The 26,149-nt window shown below is 45.8% G+C and overlaps 1 protein-coding gene across 2 annotated transcripts in view; it reads left to right on the forward strand.

The window, feature by feature from the left end:
- mad1l1 (mitotic arrest deficient 1 like 1) overlaps positions 1-14,344 on the forward strand; it is a 46,253-nt gene extending 31,909 nt beyond the window's left edge. Inside the window, exon 18 of one of the 2 annotated variants that reach the window (XM_086212025.1) lies at positions 13,304-14,343. In XM_086212025.1, the coding sequence (XP_086068151.1) occupies positions 13,304-13,453 (150 nt within the window). In that variant the 3' untranslated portion in view covers positions 13,454-14,343. Of the gene's footprint in view, positions 1-13,303 lie in introns of both variants that reach the window. The other variant, XM_086212026.1, reaches the window with a different exon arrangement.
- The last annotated feature ends 11,805 nt before the right edge of the window (positions 14,345-26,149 follow it).

Genomic DNA, 26,149 nt, shown 5'->3' on the forward strand with positions numbered 1-26,149 from the left:
TGTCCCCCTCTTCATTTTTTTCACTCTTGTATCCATGTTTACTTCCTCACCCTTTTAACATCCCCCATCACATGTTGAAATGGTCAGAGCGAGGCGTGGTGCTGTGTCTGTCTCGCTCTGCCCGTTCTGGGTCGGTTACAGAGAGACTGGAGGGTTGTGGGTAATTGTGACTGCGAGAAATGTTTTGTTTGTGCATGCTTTGTGTCTAACTTGCCTTAGATTTGGTAATTTTAAACTTTTCCCTCAATTTCTTTTGAAGTCTTCATCACAATAATTGCTATTTGCTGGTTTTGAGAGAACAATGGGGGAGTGATTGTGGGTAATTTGAAGTTCCTCGGAAACTTGGGAGAAAATATTTTGCTGGAAATTTCAATTTGGGTTATTTTCTTGAAAACACAAATTTTGGGTTTGTACTTTTAGAATGCAAGAAGCTTTTGCCAGAGATCATGTGATATAACCATGTAATCATTGTGGTCATTCATTTGGGAAGAAGAAAATTTAATTTCAAACTAAAATAAATAAAGATTTTGAGATGTGAGTGTGTCACATGGGCCAGTAGGCGGAGTTTGTAGACGTTACTGTCCGATTCAGATTGCTGAGCGGACATAGGTGTGGTTTCTACATGAATTCTGCTGGTGTTTGGGCTTTGTTCATACATACTTTCACCCAGAGATGCATGCTATTGGGTTAAATGCATTCATTGTGCGAAATAAGAAGGAAAAAAAAAGTTCAGCCTAGGTTATGTAGAATGTGCCTCCAAACAGCCAGGGATGAAGCTCTCCTTAAGACAGTCAAAACAATAAAGGCACCGCCAGGCCAGATGAGGCCTGTTTCAGTCATGACAGGGGAGGCACAGCCTCTGTCCGCACAGAGATCACGGGAAACTGTGAATTGACCTCCAGATGTTTGTGATAAAACTTGCAGCTTCAGCAACGATCAGTGAAATCAGCAGGAGCATCTCAGTGCTGCTGTGAATGAGCGCTTGCAGCTCGGGTGAGGCGGGACTGTGTAGCGAGGCTCCGAGTAGTTCATTAATCTGCGGATGCCGACATCTTCAATGAATGAAAACGTGTGGTTGTCCAGAGCAATAACATTAACGTTACTCTCCATCAGTTTTTTTTAGTGAAACCTTTTTGCCCTTGGCTGGTCTGGCAAATTTTTTCCCAGCTTTTCTCGGAGAGGAGAAGAGGCTGCTGGTGAGTTCTGTACCACTGAGTACATAAGGTTCCGTGTGTTCTCTTGAGATGGGTAATTTAAGTTGTCTTTTTGAAGGAATGCATCTTGGCATGACTGACGCAGACCATTCATTACAATTAGCAACTTGCCTTCCACGCTGCCGACATTTTGGTTAAGGCTCGACGCAAAGGCCGTGATGTCGTCAGCACCCCTGAGCTGGAGAACAGCGGCCTGACACGATGGAAAACTCCTTTTCGGCTGATTCTGGTTAATTTTTAAAGCTAGATGATGAGGTAAACTCCAAGGGTTGATGCGATTATTTTTGGCCAGGTCCCCATATTTAATCAGATTAGCATTTTGAGTTGAGAGTGAAAGGCTGCTGTCGATTCTATATAAAAAGACAACAGCTGCATATAGTTAACCCCAGATGGCTTTTTGCCATGCCGGTGGCGTGCCTCTTGGTTTGGTGGTGTTATTTCCCTGTCAATCAATCAGTGTCTGGTGGAGAGATTGCAGTGACCACTGTTACCTCTGGTCTCCAGAGGTGAAGCCTAATGACTGGGAGCCCCCTGGCTTTTTATGTTGCACCAGCGCATTACTGTCCAACCAGCAGTACAGTATCATGTCACTTTATTGTCTTCCGTTTAATACCCAGTAACAGCATCCCTGGAGAATAACATGTTGCAACACGTAACAGGCTTGACATGAACACAAACATAGCTGCCTCGCGTGCTTAGCATGTGCATTCCACTGATGCGTGGTCATAAGATACACCTTCGATGAGATCGCCCTCAAATATTTGCGGTCGTTCACAAACTCGATGTTCGTTTTAACCAAGATTCACAATTTCACGCCATTTACAGTATGTTAATGCGTTGTGACACTTAGATGCAGTTAGCCACTTCAAGAGGATGCGTGTAAAGGTTTGTTTGAGGCAAGGACGTGTTTGATCCCAAGCCCTGCTCAGGAAGCCATGGCTACTTTTTGTGCGGAAATGCAGGTTGTCAATTAATAATTGATTTATGCAATTAATACTGCGAGAGCAGTTGTGATGCCAAGATTAGTTTGGACGGGAAATTGTTCCAAAAGTGTTTGTGTTTATTAGCTGCACTTGAGCATGTGTGTAATTTGTATTTTTAGCACACCCCTAGGTGAGGTGGCTGATTAGCATCAGTGATTAGGTATTTATGAGGCACTGCTCATCAGTGAGATAAACACCTTAGCTGTATGAGCAACTGAATTACTGGAGCTTTTTGGATCCACGGAGGAGAACTTGGCATCGCTTGAATTTCACAAAATAAGATTTGCCCGTTTCAAGTTTCAGATTAACAATGGATGGAAGTAATTTTCCGAAGGTTCCCGGATTTAGTTAGCAGCTTTTTGTATCATGTGATCTGACCACTCGAGACTGGCGTGAACTGCAGGGCTTCACAGGGCCTGCTGCTGCACGAATGCTTCGTCGTTTTGGTAGAAACTCAAGAAGTCCCAACATTCCACACACAGACACGCAAAAAAAAGAAAAAAACAAACTGAACTGCACTGCAGACGAATAGAAAATGAGCTATCTAACTGATTGGAATCTACCCTCTTCTCTCTCCCTCCATGACGAACAACTAGGACCCCAGGTCTCCTGTTCCTCTGGAGGTCCAACACAAGCACGTTGCTTCCTATTGATTCAGAGCTTCAACTGATTGACTTTGCACCGAGTGACGAAGCTCTGCCAGTGCAGCGGCGTCTGAAGAGAGGATGCTGTCTGGACGGATTAATCATGTCGGAGTAATTAGTTGCTTTTAACTAAAAACACCGTCTTACTAAGTACCTGGAGGGCCTTCGCTACTGACATCGTATAAACAACAGCTGGACTCTGAGATATTCTTCTGAGTCAAGATGAGAGGCAACAGTTACTACTGCCGCTGAAATCATGAGCCTCGTCCTGTTTGCAATATCTGTCAAAAAATGAATCACATCTACTCAACTGGAAGCTTTTGAATCAGGCTTTTCTTTCTCTTATTTTCAATAGATTGTTGGACAGAAACACTGACTGGAGACTCTCAGACGCTCAGAAAAACACCTTGTCCGGCAGATGCAGACTTGACCGTGACTCTAACGTCGGTGGTTCGTTTTGCTCCTGAGAAGCATGAGAGCATCAACCAAACTGAAGGGTCACACGGTAGACAAACAAGTCTTCAAAGTTGTGTATCCGTACATAATCAAAGCAGACCCACTGCTGGGCTGACACTACTGTATTGATTAGCTCATTATAAAATAAACACACGTACAGAGCTGCACTCCCCGCAGCAGTGAGTAGAAACTCCTAGATGTTCTCTATCGACTGACTTTTTTCAAATGTTCCCTCTTTCTTTATACTTTCCCTCTCCTACCCTCCTCTCTCTTGCTCTTCCTTCAATTACTTGGGAGTCTCTCCCTTGTCTTCTCTTTCTAATAAAAGAGAAGATAGAATCTCAGGGCCGGCTCATCTCTCCCGAGAGAGAGAGAGAGAGAGAGAGAGGGGGAGATGTGTGGAGGGTAGATGATGTGTAGGGAGTGTAGAACATTTAAAAATACTAAGTTAAAAAACAAACCAAAACAAAAAGAAATGTGGCCTCATGAATGAAGCTAAACAATTCCCGTCCTGTGTGTTAGAATCAGGAGGAGAGTTAATAAAGTTGATTTTATGAACACCGCTGAGTCTTAATGACCTGCCCCTGTTTCATCAGCCACTTGGGGATGATTAACGCCACGCGGATGTGTGTGTGTGTGTGTGTGTGCGCGCGCGCGCGTCGGTGTGTTACTGGGTTTTCCCTCGATCTTTAGAGAGAAATGTGCCAAAGGCTGGAGAAATGGTTAGCATAGATATTTAAACACAAGTGGTATTTATTTTAGATACACATCAAGCCTTTAAAATTATAGGATGTAAGGCTTAAAGGAGGATAATGAAATGTTTCAGGTAAGTCTTGTAAGTCTGAAAAAAAAATACTCAGCTTTAAGTGTGTTAAGAGTAATGCTTCAAAGTAAGGAGTTGTTTTTTTTTTTGTTTTTTTAATGAAGAATACTCCCATACCTACTTCGTTCCTACTGGTTTCACACAGAATGGCTCTTCTTAGCGAACGGTGCTTTACCTGCCAGCCACCATGCAGGGAAATGACCTGAGCTGCTCTGAGGGTTGCAGAGTGAGTACATTAGTGAAGTAAATGTACTTTAGTCTGCTACTTCACTCGACCAAACCCCTAATGATACTCCATCAAGCTTTGAGATTCCTGCTTTGGCTTTGCAATGGACCTTACTTCAGCGGGTTTACAACAAGAAACTGTTCCCTTACATATCAAAACATGTCAACATCTTGCAGTAATTTGCAGTTTTGAAGCCAAAAAATATAATTTGGTATTGTGTTGATCCAATAAGTTTTTAAACGATCAATGCAGCCGATCCTAATGGGGGGGAGAAAAATTGGGTGAAGCGTTGTCATTCAGGAATGAGACCACATAGAGGTTTGAATGGAGACCGTACATTTGATAGGAATAATCGTGAAAATTCTTCCCACACCAGTGAAGAACACGCCTGTTACATGTAGCCAGGTTTGTAGGTCCTAGATAAGCCAACGGAAACACTGAGAACAGACTCGGACAGTTAGCATCAAAGCAGCTAAAGCTGTGGATACCATGAAGTTCTTCTGATCTGCTGGACCTTTTCCTTGTCGGGAGACCCAGGAGTCACCAAGAAGTGAAGTTCATTTTCAGTTGGAATTTTTTCCTGCAAAGTCATTATTTAGAGATTTGTTTAAGCGAGTTGGAGAGAACCTGTAACCTTTTTCATGAGATGAGGAAATTGGGGGTGAATTTCAATTTCTTTCTGAGTGGGGGAAGGACACACAAACACACAAACACACACACACAAAAATCACTTCCTGGTTTATTACTTCAAGCTATGCAGGAAGACACGAGCGCTAAAAGTACTAGAGATACAAAACTTGACAAAAGAGTAAATACATACACTGCGCTCCCAGAGAATGTGACTTAATGCACTTAAACCTTGAGAGAGAAATCTTGGAATTTAAATCCCCAAGAAAGAAGAGAACAGAGAATGTTGATTGTGATTTCTCCTGACAGTTTCCTGTCCTGCTTCCCCTCAGGGTGTGTATGTCTGTGTGTGTGTGTGTGTGTGTGTGTGTGTGTGTGTGTGTGTGTGTGTGTGTGTGTGACTGTGTCTGTGTCTGTGTGTGTGTGCGCGTGTGCGAAGTATGTCGTTGTCTGTGTCACTAGCCCCTCTGGTTGATGTTCGGAACATATGTCTGCTGTCTCCATGGTAACGTGATACATCAGCGCCACATACAAGTCCACCTGAGGTCGTGCGTATTCCTGAGCTGGGGCTGAGCCCGTCCAGCTCCTTCACGTTCTCCGACTCACATTTGTGTCGTGTTGGTTGTGTTGACGCTAGAAGCCTATAGAACCATTGAGGTTGATGGCTGGATTTGATAGATCCTTTGGGGGGGGGGGTTACTGAGGAGGAGAAAAAGGATGATTAGATCACATTAATGAGCACAAGTTAACTTTGTTTCCTCTTCACTCTCTCCTGTGTAACTAAAGTAAGAGAGGAGCTTGGCTGGGTGAAATTAGTCGGAGTGTTTGATGGTGTAATTGTTCTCTGTGCTGCTGTTCTTCGGTCAAAAAGGTCACCCATCCTACGAGGATGTTTGCCATCGGGACTCGCAATTAAGTGACTGAATCGCCACCTGAGCCAAACATTCAACTCAAGAGTTTGCAGCAAAGACGCTCGGTTGCCTTCATTTGAAGTCCGTGCGTGAGTTACCAAAACATCAAATGACTTTTCTGTGTGTGCGTGAATCGACTGGTGGACGGTGAAACCACACAGTGGTGCTAGCATCTCATCAGGAGGCTCTCTTGTTACTAAATGATAGTCTAAACAGGAATCTGTTAGCAAAACTTTTCTGCCTACACTTGCCCCCCCCCCCCCCCCCCCCGCCCGCCCGTCATCCCTCCTGACAAAACAACCTCCTCCCATCTGGCTTGTGTCTGCAAGTGTAAAGGGTTTAATCAACTTCCGCACTAATCAGCATTGATGCGAATGCAGTAATTTCTCCTGAAAGCTTGTCACCCCACCACTGCCGCCACCGCCGCCACCGTAACGACATCTTTTTGTCACCTCAGCCAAAAATCAGTAAGATGATATGATACTGCGATAATTTTATCAGCCGCTGCCCCCCCCCCCCGAAAAGAAAAATGCTGATTCAATGTGAAAATGAGGAGTATCAGAGCAGCCGACCTTTAATTCTCTCAGCTAACAAGCCGATTAATGATCTTTCAATCACACGTCAGAGGTGACGCCAGTGTAAGAAGCAGGAGTCTCTTTACTGTGACAAAATCAATCGGCCCGCAGAGTTCAAGCTCATTTGAGCAGTTTAGTATTCAGAAGTACTCAGAGATGCACAACTTAATTTTCACTGCTGTCTCCATTTACATCTTTTGTATATTTATGCAAGAGTGAAACAGCTTGATGAATCAGGGGCGACGTTTGCCACGCCACCCGCCAAACAGCTCTCAGTTCGATCTTAGTCATCATTAGGTATTTACACATGAAGATGTTAAAAACGGAAAACAAAAAGCTGATTGGAATATAAATATGGATCGAATGGCTGCTGTTTTAATTAATGTTTGTGGGATCTCTGTAATGTGTCTCTCTTAGTCTTTCTGTCTGTGTCTCTCACACGTCCTCCTCCTGACAGCAGAAAAATGCCAAAATCTGCATTTAAATTGAATGCTATTCATCTGCATATTTGTGATTATTCAATTAATTTTCCCTTTTCCCCCATCCCCCCAAACCACCCATCACCAGCATGCCTTGAATGGAATTGTTTGTTGTTGATGCCGCTGCTGTGGGTGCGGCGGCGTTGGTGGTGGGAACAGATGAGGGGTGATGATGGAATCCAAAACGAGGCAAAAGGTGTGAATGAGAATTGAATTTTTTTGGGGGGGGGGGGGGAATTTCATGGCATGTCAGTGCTGAGATGATGCAGCGGAGAGAGGAGAGAAGGAGACGGTGAGGGCATCACGGAGAACAGAAGTCTCCTCATTAGCAGTGGAAAGCGGAGATGGAGGTCAACTGATCTGTGAACTGCGTGTCACCACCTCCATATTGAGCCACCTGTCAAATTCGGGCATGGCGCCACAGTCCGAGGCTTCGGTGTTCACATTGCAGCCACAACAACCTGTGCAAAGTTGCATGTCTCAGGCGTGATGACAGCGGCGCTGCCCTCGGACGTAACCTCTGCGACCGAGAGGCCCGGAGCGACACATAAAATACCTGGAGGTTTAGTGATTTAATATCTTCCTCAGCCAGCCAGAGGTCTTTTATTCATCTGAAAGCCCTTGAAACGGCTGAACCAGAACTTTTCACAAAAAATTATTACTCATTGTCTGGAGGAAAATTGGACACATTTTAAAAAATTTTTTTTTTAAGAGAACAAGACTGAGTCTTTGGAGTCGTCTTTGAGATATTTCAGTCAGGACCGAAATGGTGGACTGTTACTGTCCCAGGCAGGTTTCACGGGGGGGGGGGGTTTGGTGTCTTTATAGTTGAATTAAGGTTTTTAATGGAGTTTGTTTGTCCATTAGCTGGATTATGCAAAAACTGCGAGGCTTGTGGGGGGACGTTGAAAGGGCCGAAGGAAGAACCCATTCATTTTTCGGGCAAATTCATTTTATATTTAGCAAAAAAAGAAGTGGTTATGGCTTGGCTGAGTCCACCCGTGCAGAGGTAGTGTGGGCTGTCTGAGGGCTCTCTAATTAGGTTTGTTTTGTTGTTGTTTTGGAGGGTAATCTGAGTGTCCCGTGCTATTCAACGTCTTGACCGGCTGCAGCAGCCTGTGGCTGTGCCGCACAGGTGTGCAGGTGAGATTAACACTGATGTGGAAAACAGCCTGAGCTGCTGGAGGTCAGGGGTCAGCGGGTGGAGGATTAGCTAACGCCATTGCTTGTGTTTTGCATCTTGTATTTTTCCGTGTCTGTGGTCAGACTATAATGTGCAATAATTAATATCCCGTCTTTAGAAAAGCGATTGTTTTCTGACTGAGTCAACACAATGACAAGTGCTGTGCTGCGTGTTGAGCCGTAATGACATTTAGAATGATCAATCACAGAGGAAGTGATTAACCCAGACATTATTCATCTGCTTGTTCAGTAATGAAAATGAATGTTGATGCAGCTCTAAAGATTAACCCTTTCGCCGTGAGCTCTATCGTTTGCACGGACCCACCGTGTTTGCTGAGCTGGGGAGGGAACGCGGTGGGTCGGAGCTCATTCTGAAGTCAGGAAATAAAGGAGGTCACTTATTAGCCCGGACCCGTCTTTTCGTCAGCAAGAAAAAAAAAAGGCGTGTGGTGGTTTCTCCCGTGACCATACGAGGGGCCATGAGGCGTGCACCTTTCACTCTGACCCTGTCTGCATCGGGGAGAGGTTCTTGATTGTCATTCAGGCAGCATGCAGCTGCTTGGTTAGATGAGGTCACTAAAAAGCCCCGCCCTGCATCTCAAGCCAGGACATATTGATTTCCTTTAATTGGATAGACAAATGAAAAGAGGGGATGAATGGCATTGCACTCCTTCCCTCCATTGTAGAAGTCTGTCCTCAGATTTTGTGTGCAGGTTTGTGGTGTTCAACTTTCAACCCAACTCTTTTGGGGTTGGGTATTTTTATTTTCTGTAAATACCTCAGTTTCAATGTCGGGCAATGTTAGCGTCACTCTGAAGGAGGAGGAGGAGTCTGAAACTTGTTATTTACTTGGACGTCACGCCGCAGTTCTCACCACATCTCACTCCCACGTCTGACGGAAGGAAAAACCACGTTGTTCTTCAAAGGTAAACATAACCTTGTCGTATTCATAAAGGTCAGATATTGTTGAAAACTCTTTTTAGAGGAGTGGGAATTTGCAAATAAGCATTGATAAGGTCAGTATTTGAATAAAGCTGATTAAAAAAAAAGAAAAAAAAGTCACACGAAGGAGAGAAAAATAGGAGAATAGACCTAACAGGTGTTGCAGATGCGCGGCCTTCTCAGTCACAGTTGATGAAAACCTGCTCTGCTCTTTAGCGTGATATTGCGCTCTCTCTCTCTCTCTCTCTCTCTCTGGGATTGCAGGTTTTTGCACCTCTTCTTTAGAACCCCAGAAATCCATCTCTGTTAATTTCATCCCAAACTTGTCAAGGACTCAACAGACGCGTCTCATCAGGGCTAACAAAGACAAACAGGGCCGCGGCGTAAAGGCTTTAAAGTCGGCGCTTTGAAAATCAAGGCGTGAACCGGTTTTGAAATCACTCTTGACATGTCGAGTTCCTCTGGTGTTAAAAATCGAACATGCTAAAATGATAACAGATGATTATTACCAGAAGGGAGCCGCTAGTTCGCTGTCATGACAACACGCAAATTCCATTCAGTACAATTAACGGTAGGAAGGGTCAGTCACTATGCAAGGAGTTATAAGCAGCACATATAGAAATTACTGGTTGTACAAGAAGCGTTTCAAACTCACTGCAGTGGGACGAATGTGGAGACCTTCCTTGAGAGTTAATGCGAATGTTATTTCAGTAAACTGGTAGTTTTGTGGTAATTTATACGAACTGCATTCACCTTGTCAGACGGAAATATAAATATTCTGTATTATCATAAGATATTCATGGAAACATTTGTAATACGCGAGGAAAATGACATTTAGACTCCATGAGAATCGAACTGTAATGCTTTCATTGAACAACAACAAAAACAGGAATGTTGAGTAAAATATGGTCTCCACAACCTGGTGAAACTGTTATTGTCGCCTCAGCTCTCAGGCTCCATCACCAGCTGCAGCAGCAGCTGATCTCTGGACGACATCCGCCTTTACACCGACGCTGAGCACAAAGGAGCCGCTGTATCTTCCCAGTCAAAGAGGGGACTGATCCCATCTCATATGCTCAGATTCGGAAATTTCTCTCTCATTTGCACGCCGTTCCAACAGCACAGCCGACTTGTTTGGGAGAACTCTTCCGTGTAGGCTAGTTGCACCACCAGCACGTTACTTGTGCTAGTGATGTGGCACCAGTAATGGCGGCGGCGGTGCAGCAGGCCATCGGGATGGTCCCACGCTCCTCACCATCAGTGAAGGTGACGGATGGATCTTTTTAGTGCGGGATGTGCACCAGCTCAGCCAGTTGACTCAACTCCAGACTGCACACACCTCCGTGACTGGTGCAGGTGCTGCATGAATGGTGAGCTGGACCGACAGCGACCAAACCGGGACCGATGACATCAGACCCCGAACGAGACTGACGCAGGAAGCGCGAGTCGTTAAACTGGACTTTAAATGTCGCTGAAGGAGACGTGATTGAAATTGTGTTTTGAACAAGCGCGTCAAGAAGAACAACAAATCGCCGTCTCTGTCAGGTTTCCCGACGCACCGCGAGCCTACACACGGGTAGGATGCAGAATGACTCCGTTAGAATCAGTATTTTATCATGACTGGAGAAACTTGAAAGGTCCCAGAGGTTTCGGTGCATCAACTGGAAGCAACTGACACTCTGAAAAGAGTCTAAACCAGTTTAACTCAGGTGACAGGTCACTATGGCGACTCTGCCGGCAGGAGGGCCTTTTCTCTCTACTGCCCTTCTCCATTAAACCCTCTTTGATTTCCTTCTCTGCTCCCTCTCTCACCATTTCCAGCGCCTACTCAGAGGACTAACTTTGGTAGTGTTTCAGTCTCGTATCCCCATGGTAACGTGTCACAGGGTTTTTCTTTGATGTACGTGGTCCTTGTTCCCAGAGCTCCAGGATCTTCCACAGCCATGTGCACACACGTGTGTTTGTGTGTCAGCCTGAGGGTGTGGCGTAGCTTTGAGACTGGCGCACAGGGAAAGGAGACACCAGGGACTGACGGAGGGAGGCAGATTCATGGTGTGGTGGGAATTAGTGGTGGGAGAAGCTGGTGTGATTAGAGAAAATGCCTCTTTGTCTTTATACAGTATCTTCAGTTGGCGAGAGATAGAAAACCCACAACGCCACTCTGGAAATGTAAAAAAAACAAAAACAAAAACTTCAACTGTATGCGACAAGTGTGAAGGATCTAATGACATCTAGTGGTGAAGTTGCACAAAGCAACCCCTCACCTCAAACTCGCAGGAGAATCTTAAGTGGCTTTTTTTTTTTTTTTTCTTTCTTTCCAAAATTTGGGTCCCCACACTTCTCACAAGACCAACTGTCAGCCAGCAACCACTTAAGAAGGATCAGACAAATTTTGATCCCTGCTTGGATATGACTTTGTCATGCAGCTCTTGATCAGACCCGGTCCAGGAGGAGGAGGAGGACCAGTCTTGCTTGAATGAAATCCCCAGAGATCATAAACAAAGCACCGGAGTTTGAAGTCCCAGTGTAGCAGAGAGAATCCTGTCCAACGCAGATCCTGGGAAGTAATCACCACTTGAATCCTGTTAGAACATCGAGAGGAGCAGGAGCTCCACTCCTTGGAGATGTATTCAGCTGTTTCTTTCCTCTTATCTTAACCATACTGCTCCTTTCCTTCTTGTGGGAGCCAGACATGTGCGGTGGAACCCACCGCCGTCTGTCTCATTCCTCCATGGCACTCTTCCACAGCCGTCTCCTTGAGCGGCATCTGAGCAATCCCGGCGTCGTACTTCAAATTTGTTGTGATGTCAGTTGTTCAGAATAATGCAGAAACGGCTACATCATCGTATGAAACCCTTCGTGAGACAGTGAGCTTCACCAGGAATTGTCTTGGACAGGTTTTTCCCGGGTGAGAGAGGTTACTCACAGTTTTGTTTTCTTTTGTTTTTTGAGCTTGCAAAAAGGAAGCTGTGACGGCTCAGAACAACAACAGAAATAGCGGCTCGTGGAGACGTTGGCGCTGCTGCTGCTGCTGTAGTATCATTTTAAAAAAGACGTTCATAGAAAGCCTCTCCGTGAAGACATGTCCCCGCTCTTCTACTGACTGTCTCCGGCTTCCAGCCGAGTTTGTTGATCTGATCGGTCGAAAGCCGTGACGACGCTCTGTCTGGTGTGCCAGGCTAACGCGGTCGTGTGGATGCGGATTTGAAGGGGAAAATGAGAGAAAGAAAATCTAAGATCCGGCTACGGCTGGGAGGTTATTAAAAACAAAAAACCACAATAGCAGAACTAAGATGTATTTGATGGCCTAATTAAAGACAAGAGTGGACTTAATCTTGAAAATATCACTGGAGTTGAGACTCAGTGTTGCCTCGTGGTTTTAAATCTGCAATAAATCTGTCCGGTGATCTTATAATCCACAACTCGGTCCAACAACTGTAATCCGCAAGCCCTCTAATTACCTGCCTCTTGACTGTTTACTTTCTCATTTGCAGAGAACACGTTAAAGAACAACGGAGCAGGACGTTCCACGCAGATGCGTGTGAAGTCAGTGACCTTGTGTGTTAAAACACGCACTAGAAACTCTAGACACCCTCGGATTTTCTCTCTTTAGCTGCTTGTCACACTCGGTAGGGGAACATCGACTGGGTTAAAAGAGGCTCCATGCGTGAAATAATGCGGCGCTGCAGTAAATCTTTGTTAATCTTCTCATTCATTATTTTTGTCTTTAGTTTCTTACCTCATTTCTTTTTTTCCCCCCATTCTCTCCACTTCACCCTCAGTTTTTTAAGCCTTCTCATTATTCCTGTCCAATACAATTCTGTGTCTCTAACACACACTGACACGGGACATTTCTCCGACGTCTCAATAGCTCCTCAGCATGTCATGGGACTCTGCTCCTCTCTACCTTCCTCCCTCCTTGCAACGCTTTAATTACTTTATCCCCCGTTTCCCTCATCCCGTTCTCCTTCACTCAATCGCCCCAAGCTGTTCCTCATTCCTTTTAATTAATCCACACAGATTTAGACACCTTCACCCTGCTGTGGATGCGCACAAACACACACACAAACACATTTTCACACACTCGAGAATTCCCAGTGGACTGCAGCAACTTTTAAATGATCTCACTTTACTTTGAAAGTTCGTCTCCAGAGATGGATGTAGTGAAAAGGGCAGGTTTGATTGTTTGATCTTGTCTATTGTCTTCTGGTGTGTGTGTGTGTGTGTGTGTGTGTGTGTAGGGCTCCAGTGGAAGCATGCACCTCATGGAAACCGAATTCTCCAAGTCTCTAGCAGAGATGGTGGCCCTTCATCTTCATCACCAGAAGAGCATCCCTGCGTTCCTCTCCGCCGTGACCCTTGACCTCTTCAGCCGACAAACCACCGTCTAACTTGATTCAACCATCACACACACACACACACACACACACGCACGCACGCACGCTAGCGCAGCTGTGATATTCAACATGTTTGTTTTTGTTGTTTCCCCTCCACTTGCTGTGCTTCTCTTTACGATAGAAGCCACAGTCACCGTACGCTCAGCGTTGTGTTGCGGAGGCTGAGCTTGTGTGATGAAACACCAGCTGGTGTTGACACTCGTAAAGCTCAAAATAATGTGGTCTCAGTACACGCGTGTGGAATTTTTCATCAGTGATATTTGGGCCTCTTTCATGGAGAGTTGAAATACCCGTCACGCCTCGTGTTACTACTCCGGGAGGGTAAAAGACCAAATAGTTCTCTTTATTCAGGGACAAGCTTCTTCTTTTGCCTCGTCTCTCGGGGGACACGAGAGAAAATGCGTTACCCAGATGTTTAATCAGTGTCTTATTGAGTTGTGTTTTTTTTTTATTGTTGTTTTTTTTTTTTTAATCTTTGTTCTTAATGATTATGTGCATGAATTTTCCATAAAGTCTCAACTCAAGATTCCCGCATTTGAGTCTCTGTGTTCGTTTTAAGGACGGAGTGAAAGTTTCCTTGGCTGTTTTCAGACAACCAGAGGAGTAAATCTGGTGTGAGATAAAAGCTCCTGGATCGATCCCTGCTTTCTCCGCTTGTCTCTTCTTCAACTTAACCTGGGGAAAAGTACAGAGCCGCTCGACAGTCCTCACCGGCCTTTCAGTGCGGCGTTTTCCCGTCTCCTGGTACTTAAATGCAGGTTCTCTCTGGAGGCTTCGGCTTCCTCCCCACCACGTTGGCCGTCTTCACGCACGGGCTTTCCTGGGCTGAAGCCCAGGGGCCCACCGAGTTTAAGGGCCTCTCATTTTGGGGACACAATGAGCTGAAAAAGTCACATTGTTTCATAACTTGCCAGTTTTCCTGTGTACTCAGTATTATAAAAGGGACCACTTTATGTTGTAGTAACACGTTACGTATTATATATTATAGATTATATAGATTTGGTGGATGGGACGGGGCCCACAAAACCCCTCAGCCCGGGAGCCTACCGTTGGGTTAAGGCAGCCCTGGTTGCAGCTGTGTATTGAGCATAAGATTAAATGCCTGTCCTTATGTATAGAACCCTGTGACAGGCCGGTGACCTGTCAGCTGGGATAAAAACGTGAAATTCCGAGCTGCAGACGTGCTGCCAGCTCCCGGCTAATGTGACCGTGGCCGGCGCTGGCGACAGCTTTGAGGTCCCGGTGACGAGACGCTACCGCCTTTAGCTTCTTTGCGAGCACATCCAGGGTCGCTGGTACAGATACCACAGACCAAAACTCACAACCGCACTTGGTGAAATGTGTTGCTTGAAACAGATGAAAGTACACATTTCTGGGCAGCAAATGGGAGAAATAAAGGTGGTGAGGAGGAAGCGTGGGAGCAGTTTTTAAGAGTGGAACCAGGGGAAGTGAACTGAGAAAAAAGCCATTAATCACAGCAACAGGATCACAACTCCAGCTGGTGTGGCCGTATGTCTGAGGAGAGCTTGATCGCGTGGGGCACCTGCACCTCCGTAGAGATGCTTTTCAGACCCGAGTAGGGAACTCTTCCCCCTGCAGCTCCCTGCCGGTCATTTGTTCTCCCATGTGAACAAGCGGCGTCCCCAGTCACTGTACAGTCGTCGTGATTTTATTTTTCTTCCTTTTTTTTTTTGCAAGCTCATTAATTTTACGCAGCATGTCCTCTTCACGCACCGCCGCTCCCACCCCACCTGGAGGTCGGCTAGTAGAAGTTAAGCTGTGAATGTCATTGATGGGCTGGAGCTTCATGTCTACCATGACGGGCTCTCAGTCGGCAGTACAAACGGCGAGTTGACCGTGTCAGACTCGCTCTGGAAAGACATTATTAGATCCTGGAAAGACTCCAGCATTATTTTCTGTTGCAGTATTGAATTAATGACTCTCTCGCCCCCCCCCCCCCCCCCCCCCCCCCCCCGTTAGTCCCACACGAGTGGCCGTGGTACGCGTCGTTCAAAGACTTTTACAGGACGGTTTCTCTATGAGAGCTCAGTCTCACATGACTATCTTATTGTAGATTTATTATGAATGCTGTATTTCCCCTTTAAGAAGGAAGACACAATCATTGCCAACCCTTTGAGAGCAACAACAACAACACAAAACCTCGAAATTCTACCGCCGCCACCGCCTTTCCAAGCGCTAAAGTAATGAATGGCTAAGGACAGAAAGTGTTCGTGCATTTACGTGTCAGTGTAATCTGAAGTATTGCAAAACAGCAATACAAGTGGGGGCTTGGGGGCCGAACTTCGCCCACCGTAAAGTTTGATTTGGATCAGTCAATAACTAAATTATTACCATTCATATTAATAACAATTTTATATTCACGCTGCTTCCTATTCCGTCTGGTAAAAATGTTCTAGACATACTTAAGAGCCCTGGTATTTGATTTATTTATTTTTAGCAGCAGATTGAAATCGTGCGGGGTGTCAGTTTAGCTCGAGTAAAGAAGACGAGGAGGAAGTAGAAGTAGAAGTAAAACTGACATGACCATGCGCTCTCGTCACCTCCACAAAGCCGTGTGTTGGTGCGACGGCGTTTTATAGATCCGAGTGGTGACGTCGAGACTCCGAGGGCCACGCCCACAAACGGCCACCCCTAACTAACTCATGTTGCCCTTCATTAATTCGTTCAATTTGGCTACGGAAAGGACGGCAAAGAAGAAGGAACATTTCATCGAGTGTGAAATTGAAAGGATGGTTGAGGAGGTTTGGAGGAGGAGGAGGAGGAGGGTTGCTTTGTTTGGTGCTCTCAGCAGCAACGCCACCAACAGAACGAAATGATGTAGAGAGCTGGAAAGTTGTGAACTCCAGACCCGGGGACCCAGTTAATATATAAAGATACTGGGTGAGTTCCAGTCGGCAGTGTTGCGGTGAAGGCTGCTCTTGCCGTATTTCGCGCTGTTGTGAGGGAGGTTCTCCGACGAAGAACACCCCCCCCCCCCCCCCCCCCCCCGTTTGAGTTCCACGTGAGACCATCCCCGCTCAGCCTTCACCCGCCTTATTTTTATTTGTCTCTCTGAAGCTTTTAAACGGCTCTTCTCTTCCCGCTGCTCGTCCTCGCTGGTCCTCCCGCTTCTTTCCGCTCTTTTATTCATTCCCTCCGCCAGGGAGGTTATTACCTCCGTGAGGAGGCTTTGTTTTCACCGCTGTCTGTTTGTCTGCCTCCTGGCAGAACCCTGCAAAAAAAAAAAAAAAAAAAAACTAGCAGCTGATTTACTTGGAAGTTGTCTGAGGGGTTGAGGATAGGCCAAGGAAGACTTCTGGGGCGGATCAAGGTTGTTGTTTTTTTAACTCACTGTTCCTTATTAACATTTTCTGTCATTTCTCTTAATATATGAGATGTCCCTTCACGAAAACAACTCGCGCGCATTTCCAGGGAACAGAAAATATCTGTATTTATTGTATTCGTTCTTACGAGTGCCCTTCTTGTTCCTTTATCTTTATTTCATCAGCCCATCATTCCTTAGTCCAAAAAAACCATTAATGCACCCCCGATATCCCATTCAGTATAAATGAGGTGGCAGAGCGAGGGTGAAAATGCCATGATGAGCTTTATATATTCCCAGCACATATCCAATACCTCTCTCTCTCTCTCTCTCTCTCACTCACACACACACACACACACACACACACACACCAGCCTTCATCCAGTCTGAAAGGTCTGTTTAAAAAAAAAAAATCACAACTTTTCACAACAGAAATAAATTCACAGCGCTAAATCTTTTAAAAGCAATTCTCCTGCATGTTTAATTTAAGAAGGAAAAAAAAAAAAGTTCAAGAGGTGGAATTTAAATTCTTGAACTTGTTGTCACCTCAGAGAAATGCCGATAAGGGAGACCTTTAGAGGCGACACGCGGCCCGCCTCCTCTGCCGGGGACGGCGGGGAGAGCGGGGACCTGTCACTTCTCCGCTTTAATCTCAGCCCCTCTTTGGTCTTCCTGCGTGCACCTTCCTCGCTAAACTCTCCATCTGTCTGTCTGTGCTCACACAGGAAGCTCTGTAATGTCTCTGAAGTCGGTCCTTCTCCCATCTCTTCCTCAGAAGTCCCAACAGGGAGACGGAGCAGCTGCTGGGTCAGGTTCCGCTCTCTCTCACCCGGGTATAATTCTGTACTCCGGTTGAAGAGGAGGGTGTTACAGTAATACAGTGGGACAGGAGTGGAACTGAAGTCAGGTTTGTTATGGCTTTGATGTTTATCAGTCACCTGTTCCGATATGCTAATGTCAAATATTGATATTTTATCAGGATCGATATCGATTCAAAGCTGTCACCGGAAAGTAGCGCCACGACTCCTTAGCGGTGGTTGTTCTGTCCCTCCAAACACAGCCAGTGAATATTCACAGCACGCTATCGCCTGCTTGTGTTTCCTGCCCCGTCGGTCTTGGATGCAGCAGTTTCGTGTAACGTTTCAGGTGATATTTCGACCGAAATGACCGTTAACGTTCAGGTGTGAAAGGACTTCTTGAGCTCCTTCATTATTTAGCTCATCAGCTAAACTTTGTGTTTGCTTCAGACGTTTGCTGACCCACTTTCTAAAGCAGACTCCCTCGAATAGCTTTCAAGATATATTTCCTTTATCTCCTGCGCCGCGTCCCAACATCTCTCAGTTTGCATCACAGTCAACTGGCAGAGACGAAAAGATTTGTCCAATAACGCCGAACACCTTTGTGCTTTTGTGTTTCTGCTTTTACTGGGTGGGAATTTAATACACAGCAGCCAAAAGAAACGACTCCGTTGATAAGCTGCGGCGTTTGTCTTCCAGAATCTATAAAATCAAATGTATGAAATACGAGAAGTTGCTGCTCAGTGCTCAGCTCTGAAATGTGTGTGTGTGTGTGTGTGTGTGTGTGTGTTAGCCACTAGCAGGGGACAGCTTTCTAAACACACTCTGATGAGCAGACGTAGTTTTGACAGAGGGTAGTGTTACTGTGTGTTCACACCAAACGCACATTCGCGGCAACAGTTTCCATACAAAGTCTATGCAAACGCGCGAATGACGCAAATTTTCAGTCGGGCGAGTTGAAAATATCGACAGCCAGTCAGCGTTGAGGTTGTCCCGACGTCACGGCTGACTGTGTCACAAGATGGAGGACAAGTTGATTGTGGCTGTGTGTGGGAACCCGGTGCTATGGCACTACGTGTCAAAATGACAAGAAACGGTTGAATAAGTTGGTGTCCATTCGTGAAATTCTGTCACCGATCCCAGCTAGCAGGTCGTCAAACTGGCCCGTCGTCATTCGAAAATACCGCTGGAAGCGGCGGTTATCCAGACGCAGCCCCTGGGGGAGCTCGGTGAATTTCACCCAGCGGTGAATTTTACCGAGCTGTGCTCGCCTCTAGATGGCGTTTAGTTTTCCGACGTATTTCGGCCTTCCACAGCAGGTACCGCGCAACAGTTCTTTGAATATCCATGGTGAAATGGCGGAAAGAAACGTTGCAATAAAGTGAGCTCATTCGCGACGCGAAATTCTCATTCGCGTTTGGTGGGAACTCACTGTAAGAACGCGTTCCCTGTGGTGGATTCCTGCTCTGGAGTCTCTGCGGGTAGATTTTCCTGCTTTGTGACATCAGAGACTCCTCAGGAGGAAGAGAAATCAGTCTAAAATTTTAACATTAAAATTCACGTCTGGTTATTTATTGTGCCAATAATTAATGGGCAGCCTTGTTCGGTCAGCAGTGGGAAGGCAGAGTGTAGATGGTCGTGACAGACGGACGTAAAGTGACTCCAGTAACATCTCACTCAGTAACTCATGACACCGAGATCTGCTGATCAATAATCTGATTTTGACGCGATAGTGGCATGGATATATTTCACTGAAGGGGCACCGTTTCACTGCGTTAATAATAATAATAATAATAATAATACATTTTATTTATAAGGCGCCTTTCAAGGCACTCAAGGTCGCCGTACAACAGTTTAAAAACACAATAAAACAGGCACAATTTAAAAGAACAACAACAGAAGTCTCTAGCAGAGCACAGAAGAGGGCATTCAGCCGTACGCCTGTCTAAAAAGGTGAGTTTTGAGAAGTTTTTTGAAGGTATCAATGGAGTCAGAGTTTCTGATGTCAGGAGGGAGGGAGTTCCAGAGGCGAGGGGCAGAGCAACTGAAGGCTCTAGCCCCCATGGAGGTCAGACGGAAGGAGGGGACATTGAGGCCGACGGAGGAGGAAGACCTGAGAGACCGGGTGGGAATGTTGGTGTGGAGAAGGTCTGACAGGTATGAAGGGGCGGGGTTATGGATGGTTTTGAGTGTATGGAGGAGGATCTTGTAGTCAATGCGGTGTTTAATTGGAAGCCAGTGGAGTTGAAGTAGAACGGGGCTGATGTGACTGATGACAGGGGTTCTAGTGACGATTGGGGCAGCTGCGTTCTGGACCAATTGAAGCTTATGGAGGAGTTTGTGTGGGAGACCAAAAAGAAGTGAGTTACAATAATCCAGACGGATTACCCACGCGCAACAGTTTGTTTAATGGGTGTTTTGTAAAAACAAATCTTCATTTGAACTTTTGATTGCCCCCCCCCCCCGCAAGGCAACCTCACCATCATCTCCTGGCATATCAGTTGTAATAACAATTAGCCGTAGCTAATGGCGCCATAACGCTCTGGGATTTGGTGTCGGATCAAGAGAACACATTTGGAAGGAGTGGTTGTAGAGCAAAGTTTATGCCTCTGATGATGGACCTCCAGAGAGCAGCTTCATTAGCAGATCTCTCACCATCCATTACAAACAGTATAACAGCGACTGTAGCGCTCAGCGTGTCAGGCCAGCGTAATTCTCGGCAGCCGCTGTCTCCAATCCCGACACTCACACGGCACACATGGCTGTGGAGAGGGCCAGGGAGACGCCAATATGGCTGCCGGGACAACAGAGTGACAGTTTGGCTAATTAGAGCACTTTTAATTTGCACTGCCTTGATCTCTCCTCTTGGCCTCCTTCAATCTGTTTCTCTGTGTGTGTGTGTGTGTGTGTGTGTGTGTGTGTGCGCGTGCGTGCGTGCGCGTGTGCAATTTCAGCTACTGCCGTGTCACCTTGTGCACTCATTTAGGAAGGTGAGATAGTTTGAGGCAGGATAAATGACAACATATCTGTCATTCCTCAATTTGTGTTTGTCCTCTAATTCTCTTTCTCTGCTAATTATTTTTGGCTTTCTCAGCATCCTTTCCTCGCGCTGCTCACACTCAGGTGCTTGTTTTTTCTCTGTTTTTTTTTTTTTTTTTTGACCTCAGAGATTCGGCACTCAAACACGCACTTCACTCTCTCTTAATGAAAGATTTTCAGGGTCAGAAATCTCCAGGTCTCCAGCAGTTGTTGTTCAGTCAGCGTCCTTGATTGGAAATGCAAATTGTGTTGTTTTAAAAAAAAACAAACGAACAAAAAAAAAACGGTCCCATGAAATGCTAAATTATGTTTTTCTGAATTTTATTACTGTGTCCCTGTGGTAATTATTTCTTTATCTCTTGATATATGCCAAATACATGTAAAAAAAAAATAAAATAAAAATCAACATTTCATTTTTTGTTTTTTCAAACCAAACCCCCCCCCCTCTTTTTTTCCTCTCTTCCCCTAAAAGCGTCCAACAGCACACAGGAACGTCCACTAATCTCGAGGGACGGGACCAACGGAGCCAAGATTGGTATCAAGTCTGATATTGACGTACTTTTGATATCAGAATCAGCTGATAAAATGGTTTACAGGTCACACAACCCCAGTGAAATGAGTCACTTCATTACCATAACATGACGCTAGCATTCGTTAGCAGAGGGCTAACTGTAAACCGCCGGCTCCACTGAAAGCTGTGCAGTCGAAGCTGAAAAACGTGGAAAGTGGCATGGCTTGTGTAACTACTGTAATGTGATCGAGCTGGCCCAAAAACATTTGGAAGGCCTGTTGCATGATTAATCTAATTATTCACATTCGTTAGCAGGAATAAGTGGACGTAGCTTGCTGATAGCTTACTGTGGTTGCCGCTTAAGAACTGCGGATGAATAGCTTTAGGTGTTACACAACCCCAGTGAAATGACTCGTATAATGTGATCGTGTCTCTGATATCATTCGGCAGGTTTGTTGCACGATTAAATTAATTATTCACATTCGTTAGCAGCGGGCTAACTGGAAGTAGCTTGCTCCACTGATCGCTAACTACAGTTGCAACTCACGAACTGTGGATGAATAGTTTTGGGTGTCAAAAAAACCCAGTGAAACGACCCATTTCACCACTAGAATGTCATGTTAGTGAAAGGCCTGTTGATTAAATGAATTATTCACATTGCGTTAGCGGAGGGTTAACTGGAAGCAGCTCGATCTGCTGAGGACTCCGACTGAAGAACTGTGAATAAATAGTGTCCGGTGTCACACAACCCCGTAGAAATGACTCTTTTCACGACTATAATGTCAGCTTGTTAGTCCGTGAACATTTGGAGGGCCTGGTGCATGATTAAATTAATCATTAACGTTGGTAAGTGGAGGGCTAACTGGAAGTAGCTTCCTCTGCGGATAGCTACGCGTGATTGTGAGTGAATAAAAGTGGAGAAATTGTGTTGAGCAAGGTATTTACCACCCTAATGTCATCTAGTTAGTCTGAAAATATTTGTAGACTCTGAGGGGGCCCACGTTTAAATTATTTATCCGCGTTTGGTTGCAAAGAGCTCACCAGAAGCAGCCTGAATGCTGTTGCCTAAAGGTGGTGTTAAAAAGCTGCAACGTTTATCTGTGAAAGACTCTTCCTCTCTTTTGTCAAACACACCTAAATATGCAGGGGGAAGGGGAAGAAAAAAAAACTGCCGCACTCTGACTTCAATTTCATGAGTCCTTAAACAGCAGCAGGTTAGATCAGTTCACCCAGTCAAAGGGAAGCAGACCAGTGTAACCACTGACCTAATAATTCATAAGTCGTGTTGTTCGCCTCTCAGCCAGCGCCGACCTTTCCACAGTGTTCTCTCACTTACACCGTACATTATTAATGCTGCTTGGCCTATCTTTTGTGTGGGTGTTGCTGTGAGAAGTAGGGCCCCTCCCTTCAGAGGATTGATTTTAATATGTATTAATACAGTGGTGAGAATGTCCCCCATTACTACTCTTATCACGAAGTCCTATCAAGCCGCCTTCTTCTACGGGCCTGGCCCCATTTGGCCGTGGTCTTTGAGAAAGACAGCGAGTCTAATTCTCATTTTTTAAAGAGGGTTATTTCACAAAGACAACCCCCAGGGCTTCCAGAGAAATCAAAACTCTGGAAATGAGCAAAAAGACGTTCCTTCTCTGCCCCCCCCCCCGTTTTTCTTTAATCTTCCTTATTCCTAATTCCATTTATTGCTCCTTTATTTTTCTATCCTCACATCTCTCCTACCCTATAGTACATCCCTGCTGTAAATGCCATACAGAGAATGAAGGAGGGAGCTCATTGTTTGTGCCCGGGGAGGCTTCTTTTTCTACTCAGGCAGGCGTCTGCATGGGGTGCGATAGTGACAGGGTTAGATGGGCAGCACACACACACACACACACACACACACACACACACACACACACACACACCCCAAAAGACATATGTTGGCCTGTGCAGCCGCAACTACTTGTCTTGCAAACGCCGACTCTGGCGAGCTGGAGGCTTCCTCTCTTCTCTGCTGTGCGTGAGAGTGCTTTGATAAGACCACATCTAGAAAGGGCAGCTCTCCAACCGCTGCCGCGCGTCATAACTAGATTTAACGTAGGTTCTCCTCCGCCGTGAGAAGCTGTAATACCACAAGTTGTTTGGCTGCCCTTTTCAACCGCCCCACCGGGCTCCCAACCCAAGTCTCTCATTCCGCTGCTCTTTACCAGACTATTGTAATGGTCTCATTGTGAAAGGCAGCGCGTCTCCGGCTGTAGCGTCCGTCGTGTTCACACGCGCAGGTTTGCAAGTACACAAGCACGCGAGTTTGACAGTGAGTGAAAGATCTGAGGTGTTACAAAGGGAGGAAAATGCAGTCGGGGGGGGGGGGGGGGGGGGATAGAGCTGATGTAACCAGGCAGACACACCAAACTTGCCTGGTGTTAAAATTACTGAGAACAGATAGGAGTTGAAGGGATAATGAAAAGTCCATGTCAGGACTTGTTCCCTTTGCGCCACCTTTACAGAAGCCGCCCGCCGTGAGGCCCCTCAGCCATTTGTAGCGCAGGAGTTTCCAGATAAGCTGTAATGAACCTCGCCGGTGTTGCACTGATGGAATATGATAGAGCTCTTGCACATGAATTACACCACCGGCACGGACGTAACGTGGGATTTCACCTGGAAAGATACGGCCCCGGTCCTGGCTGAGTGTGCTGCAAGTCCGTGACACCGACTTCACGTGCAGTCGACTGAGCTGCAGGATGTGGTGGAGGGGAAGGGGGGGGGAAACGCGGAGGGGGGTGGAGTGGGGGTGCGTGTGTGTGTGTGAATGATTCAAGAATGTAAAAAAAAAGAAGAAGCAGATAATGAAGTCATGACAATAATTCAACTCTGAGCTGTTGAAGAATTACACGATGGTCTGAACGAGATACGCTGGGAAACACGACGAGCTGACAAACGAGCTGAGAGATTTTTATGGAGTTTTTTTTTTTTTAAGCCTCAAGATGTAAGTTTTACCTTAAATTTAATAGTTGGTGTTCTTTTTTTTTTTTTTTAAACCGATATCTTGGGACTACCAATTAATTAAATTGATGGAACAAGTGAGCGTATGTCCGTCCGCAGACAGGGTAAAAGGCACTGGTAATCTTGTTTAAGATTAACCACAAAAAGCACTTTTATGTGGGATTCCGAATTCTGGGATCGATGGTGACTTTCACCTGCAGCATTTTGGTAACTGATCACACTTTTATGTACTTAAGTAAGTAAGTAAGTAGTGCAGTGAAAGATTCGTCTCATTCTTCCCAAATGGGGGGGAAGGGGAAAAAAAATCAAGCAAATCGGCCTCAAAAATCCTAGGATTTTTTTCCCCCCCTAATTTTGTCTCCCCTCTGGACCTTCTCTACTTGGTAAATTCCCATATTCGCAGTTCAGGTCGAGCTCGCCAAAAACCCGAAACTGTACAAAGTGACTAAAAATGACCGCCCCGGTGGTATGAAATTATTAAACTGAAGTTGTGGCGCGACAGGAACAACGCCACATACCGTTTTCGGTGTCGCGTTTGTCGACAAACACGGGACTTCCCAGGAGGAGACAGGCATCCTCGTCTGTCTCTGTGTGTTGGGCCTGCGATGGACTGGTGACCCGTCCGGGGTGAACCCCGAGATGGTTGGAAAAAAAGAAGGCCGTGGTCACTTCCTGTTTCTCTCGGAGAGAGCGCAGTCCCAGGCTTCACGTCAACAGCTTCTAACTCCCGGGGAAGACAAGGCAACGTGGCTCGCCCCCTCTTTTTTTGTCTTTCATCAAGTATCAGCTGGGAGGGACTGGGTTCTGCTGAATTGTGTGTTTGAGAGTTTGTGGATGGATGAGTTCTGTTGTCCAGTCGGTCTCCGTTAGCTTCCAGCTAAAAACCCCGGACATCTCGGCAAGTTCCAGACGCCTGCCGTTGAGCGCTTGAAAGGCAAACCCGTCTTGAAGTGTAAGATCGCTGGATTTCTCTGTTCTGCGTGCAGAACTGCAGTACAAGTACTGCACTTACACCTCACTACTACTCGTGACAAACCCGTCGGCACCTGGTGTTGTGTGTCTTGCATTGCTCGGGGAAGTGTCCTCACCTGCCTCACGCTCAGTAAAGCTTGTCCTTAAGAGCTGGATTAAGTGGGTCGTTAATTGTGTGGAAAGTTGCTGTGTGCGGGGCGAAGGAGGGCGAGTTGAGATCCCTTTCACAGGTGAAAGCAGCCGGGATGAAACGTGGTTGAAGCCGCTGGCAGCTCAACCTCCAACCATGTGTAAACTTTTGTTTTTGGGTTCAAAACATCGCAGATTTTCTCAGGAGAAGTAGGTTACATCCGCAACGTCACACACACACACACTGATTCTCTACTTTCCCCTAAATCAGTCAAAGTTGTTTTAAAAGCGCCCCCCCGCCGCCGCCGCCGCCGCCGCATTACAGACAAAACAGTGCAGAGTTATTTGGTCTCAAGACACTCCTCATTAGATGGTTCACTTTGTCCATTCACTTGCTGCTGTCAAATTAAAATGCAGCAAAGTAAGCATCCTAATTCATTTCACCAAGGACACGCTCCAAATAGGCCCTTTCATCCTCCGTGCCAATCCAACGTGGCACCACTGGTTGGTTGTTTTTTTTTTTGTCCTTATTTGAAGTCTTTCTTGAAGCCGCATTATGACGGAGGGTGTCTTGGGTTTGTCAGCATCCGTGCTCATCCAAGTTTTCCTCCAGCAAATTCAGCCCGTATTTACATTTTACCCAGATTCAGTTTGGACCGAGACATAGACGCTGTGTAGGTTTTGCCAAAAAAAAAAAAATTTCACATGGTTACGCAATTTATTTAACAGGATTATATTTAACTTCAAGGCAGAAACTGTTCACAAGTGTCAGTTAGTCATGGATTAACCAATTAAAACGATTATTGTGATGTCTCCACGTTGTTGTGTGATATTGGAACATAAATGATGCGCGCTGAACTCTGCGTGACTGCGCGCAACTGCAAGTTTTGACTTGAAGTGGCTTGTCTGTCAGTTAGAGGAGG

The sequence above is a fragment of the Aulostomus chinensis genome, chromosome 8 (genome assembly GCF_037954235.1).
Source record: "Aulostomus chinensis isolate RoL2024-O1b breed Wild chromosome 8, RoL_Achi_v1.0, whole genome shotgun sequence".
NCBI classification, from domain to species: Eukaryota; Metazoa; Chordata; class Actinopteri; order Syngnathiformes; family Aulostomidae; genus Aulostomus; species Aulostomus chinensis.